Here is a 7,930-nt window from a genome sequence, read left to right on the forward strand (position 1 = left end):
TATTGCCCCATTTACACTGACATATAATGCCGTTTGAAGCTGCATTATATGGTCAGTGTAGACCAGGCATGAGCAAACTTTTTTTGCCTTGGGGCCACATTGCGGACCTGGCTGGGAGGGCTGGGCCAGGAGGTAGGGGAGTCAGGAGGTAGGGGAGTCAGGCACATACTGAGTGGGCACTGGCCCAGGAGAAGGTGGGATCAGGAAGGGGCAGGGCAAGGGCCAGGTCATCCTCAAGTTGTCCTCCCAGCATAACGACGGGACACGCAAAGACTGCTCCCCATCTTTCTCCAATCTTTCTCAAATCCTTGGTATTATTCTGGGAGGAGGGCAAGACAGGCGGCAGCTGAGAGCACTCCTGCTGCATGCCGTCCTCCCTTGTATTTTTGGCATAAGGATGTGGAGAGCCACCATGTCCTTATGCCAAGAGGATAGGGAAAATGGAAGGGCCTGAGGTAAGCACCCAAGGGGGTGCATCTGGCCCCTGGGCTTTAGTTTGTCCATGCCTGGTGTAGACTCATATAATGCAGTTTAACTGCATTGAACTGCATTATAAGAGTTAGATTCTTCATCAACCAAATAATGTAATTTCATACTGCATTATATGGCAGTGTAGATGGGGCCTGTGTTTTAGCTCTAGGTCCAGTATATGGGAATTAAGTGACCTTAGATACTGTTAGACCAGTGATTCCCAAAGTGGGTGCTACCGCCCCCTGGAGAGCGCTGCAGCGATACGGGGGGGGGGGGGGTGATGGCACCTATTAGGAGACGGGGCAGGGCCATGGGGGGGAGGGGCCTCTTCCCAAGTGCCGGAGACAGGGCTGAGCCCCTGAGGCACCTGTTAGGACACAGAGGGTGGAGCTAGAGGAGTGGGCGTGGCTTCTTCTTAAGAGCCCAAGAAGGGCTGAGAATCTATACCTCTCCTGAGGCGCTTGTTGGGGCACAGAGAGTGGAGCTAGGGGCAGAGCCTCCTTCCAAGAGCCCGAGGCAGGGCTGAGCCTTTCCTGAAAGGCCTTTTAGGACTAAAGGGCGGGTCTAGGGGCGGGGGCGGGGGCAGGGCCTCTTTCCAAGAGCATGAGACTGGGCTGAGTCACTCCTGAGAGGCCTTTTAGGACTAAAGGGCGGGGCTAGGGGCGGGGGTGGGGGCAGGGCCTCTTTCCAAGAGCATGAGACTGGGCTGAGTCACTCCTGAGAGGCCTTTTAGGACTAAAGGGCGGGGCTAGGAGTGTGGGCAGGGCCTCTTCCCAAGAGCGCAAATCCTTTTAGGACTAAAAGGCAGGGCAGGGCTGAGCCTCTCCTGAGAGGCCTTTTAGGACTAAAGGGCGGGGCTAGGGGCAGGGCCTCTTCCCAAGAGCGCAAGACAGAGCTGAGCCTCCATACCTCCCCTGAGGTGCTTGTTAGAACTCCTCTAGCCCCACCCCCGTGTCCTGGCAGGCGCCCTGCCTCAGAGCTCGTAATTCCACCCATCCCAGTTCTGGCTGCCCATTTATGGCCCCGCCCACCTCCCCCTCCCAGTCCTGCATCTTGGACTAGGGGAGAGGCTCGGCCCTGCCATCTTGAGCAGGAGCCACACCCACCCCTCTAAGCCATGCCCCCCTTTCCAGGGGCGCTGAGTAATATTTTTTCTGGAAAGGGGGCGGTAGGCCAAATAATTTTGGGAGCCACTGTGTTAGACTACACCTCCCATCATTCTCCACTGTCGGCTTTGTTGATTAGAACTGATGAGATTTGCTATTCACCAACATCTAGGGAACCACATTATTCCCATGCTGTGCTATGTAGATAAAGAGGCCTAAGTGCTCAGACCTAAGTGCATCCCTTCCTCTCTCCTTCTTCAGCATAGGCAGCAAAAGGGTATTGGAAGCATTGCTTCCAGAATTAAAATGATTTCTATTGACCACTAAATGTGATCAGGACGAATTGTGGTTAAAGGTATGGTTTATTGAAATAGACAAGATCATGCTGTGACTTTGATCCAGGCTTGTTCTAATAAACCACAGTATGGGATTTATGCTCTTACTTTAATGTTGCCAAAGCCCAATTTTCAATTCTGGAATTGTGGTATATGACCACCATTTTACTTCAGGGGATAGGAAACTGGTTAATCACATGGATAAGAAATACTTAATAGTAGCATTTGTATTTTTAGTGAAGTTTGAAGATGTGTGTTACCCACATCTTTTAACTTTGTGAAAAAAAATATTTGTTTTGTGAAGTAAATAAAATGACCTCAGTTTCTTGTTTTGATTAATATGCAGGATCCATTAATGTTTCAATCTTTCATGAATACAGAAAATTTTTAGCCTGTTGTTCAACACTAGTTCAGTAGATAGTACCCATTCAGTATATAATGTGCTAAGATCTGTGCTACTTTGTCTTCTTAACTGTTACTCATCTGTAATATCTTCAGGAGGAATTCGAGAAGGCCATGAGATGGTATGAATCAACATTGAAACTCCAGCCTGAATTTGCACCAGCAAAGAATCGAATTCGTGCCATTCAGTGTCATTTACTCATGAAAAAGGAGAGACGTTCGCCTTGAAATCACAGTCTTCCGCCCTTTTTCTTGTATTTGTTTTTTTTTTAAAACAACGAAATCATTGTTCACTATTATGCTTGTAATGAGGTGTGCTAACACAAATTCAGAATCTGGGTCTTCAACTAAGATTTGGGGATTGTTGTTTTTTTCATAAAGCTACACATCTTTTTTTTTGGGGGGGGGAGGCTTTAGTAAGAACAAGCTCTTACCAAACATCTGTATGATTAGATATCGAGCCCAAAAATCTTCACATTCCTGTGACCCAATGTTTTCCATCATTCTCCATTTGACGCCAGTGTAGACTGTAACCTGCTTCTTGTCTTAGCATATCTATGAAAATGCAAAGCACATCATTGCAGCAGACACTGTACGTAGCAAGAAGCCATAATTAGCTTTTCATCCATCAGGAAAACATGTTCTTTCCCCTCACCCAGTCCATATTACAGCATTACCAGCTCAGAGATAGATGTGAGATAAGAAAGCAAGTGGTGGCAAGCCATTTTTAATGTGTTTAAGAACACAAAGCCTTTTTATTGACTGTTGTTTTATGGGGAAGAAACAGAATCATATTCAGTGTGAAATGGTATTTTTGTTACAAAAAGAAAAGGGAAACAAAAGAATCAAAGGGTTTTTAAAAAAAATATCAATATATATTTGAAGCCCTGGGCAGCCTTTAGCCTCTCTTTATGAATAATATGTTTTACCAATTGCGTTTAAGGTGCAAATGTTACAAGCATGTGTAAACATGCTTTTCTTCTCTGTGTGTCTCTGAAAGCTAGAGAAAGTCAGAGAAGCCAAGTGGTCTGTTTTCAAATCAGCATCCACCTGGGTCAGTAAAGGATCTCAACTGAATCAACAAAGGCACAGAACTTGGAACAAAAATAAACAATTATGTTAATGAACAGAATATTGACTCCTATTTTTGTTAAATACTGTAGTTAAATGTTTTTGCTAAAAATGTGCAGAATGTTCAATAGAGGTGAAATTCTACTTTAACATATTGGTGTAAAAACTGTTTGAATCGTAGTCCCCTTCAAATGTGGTCAAATCTACACGGAATAGAATAGGAGAACTGCAGTGATCCTGCTCCCACATCCCCTTTGCCCTGTCTATTGTACATTCATTGTGAGGCAAAGTTTGAAAGGAGGGCCTTGGCTTATTTACTGAAGTGTCCTCCCAGATTCAGAAACCCACAAGCTGAAATGATCAGCTGGGCAGAACTTTGAAAAGTTACTGCTTTGGGCTTCCCAGAACTGCCTTCCCAAAATAACCAGTTATCTGCACTGTTGTGGGACCTTCAGTCAAAAATCTTTTTTTCCTCCAGGCTGGTGGTTTTAAGCAGTTTTCTGTGCTTTACTACTGTTGTGGATTCACTCTGCCAAAGAGTTCTGTCAAAGCCTTCTTTCACCACCATCAACAATAACAGCTCCTATAGAACAGCTGAATAATTATGGCTCTCCGGGTATTGTCGGAGTCAAGCCCCATCAGCTCTGACTAGAATGTTCAAATGGATGGTGTCCTCCTGTAATCTGAGAATGTGAAAAGCAGGGGTTTTCGTCCTCTCTTCTCTGTTGGAGGATTTCTCATTACTTCCTTGCCATACTATGGTGGAAATGGAAAGAAAAAGGCAAGTGCGGCCAGATCAGAATAGGCAGCAAGAAGACCTTCTTTAAACTAGGTTATGCCTGTGGGGAAAATCATTAAAGAGCATATGGTTGCTTTACTACTCCCAAGGACTTCAAAATTAAAAGACAACATGAAAAGGGTGTGTTTGATGCATCCATCCCATACTTCTCCCTTTTGTAAACAAAGCTGGAAGATTGTGGCTCTGTGATCCAGATTCTGAATAGAAAGCTGGTGCGGCAGTCCATTGCTGCAGAAAAATTCTGTGTCTGGCTCTGTGGATCAGGTACATCAGTTGTGAAGGATCTTTGTGCTCCTCACTGATTCTTTACTTTTTCTTTTACAACAGCAATTTTGAATTCCAAGCTGCTATATGATGGGTACCGGGTAAAAAGAGATAAAGGCCTGCTAATAGATCTTTGGGCCATTTGCACAAATTAGGAAGATTGGCAACCAAATTGCATAAATTGGCAATAATTGACTGGTGAAGGAATAGTAAAGAGGTATTTTGTCTTCTGACCTAAACTGCCATCATCCCTGATCTGCTGTAACTCAGATATAGATGTATACCTTTCTATAGGTTGTTTGAGGATATGGTTCATAGAGTACAATAGGTACTTGAGAAAAATGATCAATCAACAGTTGCATAACATAGAATCCCTGTTACTCATAGACATCAACAATTAAATGGATGCATGTCCATATTTCAAATATGAGGATCTACTATTGGTCACCTGAATAATTTTTGCTTCACATTAATTGGCTGCAGTATAGAGAACATGGACATCTATGCTTGTTTGCATTCTAGAAAATGGTTGGAATATGAGTATAGCATTCAGGAATGTGAAGGTGTACTCATTTTTCCAGGAAAATAAGATCAGTTCATTTTTTCAGAACTCCATTATTAAGCCTAACAAATGACTCAGCAGATACCTAATCTTTTCATTATGTCCCACAAGAAGAGTAACTTGATCTTCCCAGTGAACCTTTTCCTTCCTTTTTTATAGCTAATGTTCTATATCAGGACTGGTATAAAGGGGACACATGCAACGTCTTTCTGGGTGTTTTGTGCCCCTCAACCCCTCCAAATTTTCTGAATCAGCCTTTTGCTAACCGGAGGGGGGGGGGGGGGGAGAGAGAGAGAGATAGCTATCTCTCTTGGAAGCCTTCAGGTACACAATATATCTTTTTAAATATATTGTACCTGGGGATGACCTGCACTATGTAATATTTTAAGACACCCCCCTCCCCCGCATTTCCAAACAGAGGTAGACTTATAACCACTTTCAGGGTTTTGTTTTCTTTCCCTCTTCCCCCCCCCCCCCCCACCAACTGCAGTTGCCAACCCTATGTTTCAGTCTTCTCCAGGCAACAGAGATAAAACATCCATCTGAAGATTTTATCTTTTGCAATGACCTTGTCTTCCAAATTTCTGAGTAGCTAGGCTTGATGTGGACAAAAGTGAGAATAGAAATGACTTCTGGAAACATGTTCAGCTAGATTGCCCAAACAACACAATAGTATATTGTTAAATGTTCACCAAGTTCTTTTGTAGCCACATCACTGTAAGAACAGCGTCATAATCTAAACAACATGTCCAAAGAGCTGACTCTGTTGCTGCTCAAAAAAAAAGATACCTTAGAAGTACCTCAGTTCTGTTCCCTCAGTAGAAGCCCACGGGTAACTTATGAGGGCTGGAGCTAAATGAATGGGAAGCAAAGTGAATATCAAATAATTATGCTGTTAAATGTTTACAGTACTGGAAACTATTCCGTTCTAGAGAGAAATATGTGATTCTTCCTTAGATCTAAGTCTTGCCCAAGCAATTATAAATGAATAAAGACTAGTAACTTACCAAGTTAAATTTTGCCTCAAGCTTTAACTTTAAAAGTAAAAAAATATCTAAAAATGTGCTTATGCAAGACTGTGAGGGACTTCTACCACAAGGGTTTAATGGGAAGCAATTTCTCTTCTTTTAATTCACCATTCACTTAACTCTATCGAAATGAATGTGCTAGGAAAGATTATTGGGAGTTTAAGCATTTAGCATTCTGGGAGAAAAGGGTTGCAATATCATTAATACATACACAATATTAATCTCTATTCACCACTATCAACTTTGGATGTCAAAATTGCTGTGAAAATCTGGAATCACCGCTTAAAATTATAGCTTTAAGTACTGGGTTAAGCATCCGTAGAAGAAGGCTCAAGTAGGAGACATTGCTGATGCAAGGAATAACTACTATAGCCCATCCTAGATCATGTTATATTTTCCTCGGAAAATATGAGGATGGGTCCAACCTTGTTCCTGGATAGGCAGATAGTTGCTGTGGAAAGTAATACTTCTGCTCAGTTTTGATTGCCACCACCTTTCCTAGCCAGAATGCTAGACAGACAGACTAAATTCTTCAAATCATTGTTAGTGCCTTGGCCAAAAGCATGGAAATCCATTGTTGGGACACCTCCCCCTTCAACTGAGGTCTTTACAACAGTATTAAAAAGTGTAGTAAGCATGGTAGCAGAATCAAAATAACATAGAATACCTGTGTATTCTGTATGTTTCCCAAATTCAATTCCCAAATTTATCTGTGGTGATTATTCCCTGTAATCAGGTACCTTGTATACCATTTAGTCCTTGGTGTCTTCAGAAGTCTTGGTTTTTGACCTCTGATGGACATTTCAACCACTCCATCTCCAATGGGACCAACAATTCTGAAACCAGGAAAGGGTCCTCCATCCAAAACTCTGCAGCCTATACTTGACCAGGAATAATTTGAGACTACAGTTTTATCATTACACTACACACCCCAGTCACACAATTTACAGAAACTTCACAACACTATTTTCTATTTATAATCCTTCTTCATCTTTTTTTTCCCTTACCACAAAGAAATCTAAGGAGCAGAAACAGACAGAATAATTATACTGTGCCTTCTAACTGCTAATGTGAGGAGACCTTTGTCCAGAATTCTCCCTCGGTGGCTTATCAAACAGCCATGTGAAACCACCCAGGTATTTTTGTTGATAAACAAAAGTATTTATGAACCCTGTAGCAAATGTACAAACTGCTGCAGGTACCTGTTTTCTACTGATTTTTATTCCCTTAAGACAAAGGTTCCCCTGTTTTTTTCAGATTGGCAGTAATATCTGCTAACCTTTGCCTTGTTGAGAACTGCTCTGTAATCTGTTAACCACATTTTAGGAAAGGTTTATCTAAATTGCATCATCATCAGATTTTTCTCATTCACTCATGGATCGTTTCCACATTATTGCATCTAGCAAACATCTCTTTCACACTTTGATACCACTTTAATAACCATAGCTTCATCCTATGGAATCCTGGAATTTGTAATTTCGCAAAGTATTTTAAATTACCTGGCAAAGAGCTCTAGTGCCTCCCCAACTGCAGCATTGTACCAGGTATGGCTTTTTGGAAAGATAATAATCTTGCCATTTAGTGAGTGGAATTTTATGACTTAATTCAATGGCTCATCTTTCAAATTTGTCAATATAAAGACATTCCCCACCATGAAAACTGAAATCATGTCAGAGAAAAGACATAAAAGGCTTGCTACATTATTCTGGTTAGTTGAAGGCCTCTGCATCAGCCTCTGCACAATTGCTCCTCAACCCATAACATTTCAAATAGCTTGCCATGTGAGTCACCCTGAAAGTGCTGAAAGTTTCTTTGCCACTGCCTAAGGCTGTCCAGAAAGCAAAGCTTGGAAAAATTGGCCAGAGAGTGTGCTTGCTGGGAGATTCTGGAGT

At 42.2% G+C, this 7,930-nt stretch overlaps 1 protein-coding gene across 6 annotated transcripts in view; it reads left to right on the forward strand.

The window, feature by feature from the left end:
- Positions 1–3,446, forward strand: part of ttc17 (tetratricopeptide repeat domain 17) — an 85,981-nt gene extending 82,535 nt beyond the window's left edge. For all 6 annotated transcript variants that reach the window (XM_008105722.2, XM_016992496.2, XM_016992500.2 and 3 more), the window contains one exon: positions 2,411–3,446. In XM_008105722.2, coding sequence (XP_008103929.1) covers positions 2,411–2,542 — 132 coding nt within the window. In that variant the 3' untranslated portion in view covers positions 2,543–3,446. The remainder of the gene's footprint in view (positions 1–2,410) is intronic.
- The last annotated feature ends 4,484 nt before the right edge of the window (positions 3,447–7,930 follow it).

The sequence above is a fragment of the Anolis carolinensis genome, chromosome 1, assembly GCF_035594765.1.
Source record: "Anolis carolinensis isolate JA03-04 chromosome 1, rAnoCar3.1.pri, whole genome shotgun sequence".
Lineage (NCBI taxonomy): Eukaryota > Metazoa > Chordata > Lepidosauria > Squamata > Dactyloidae > Anolis > Anolis carolinensis.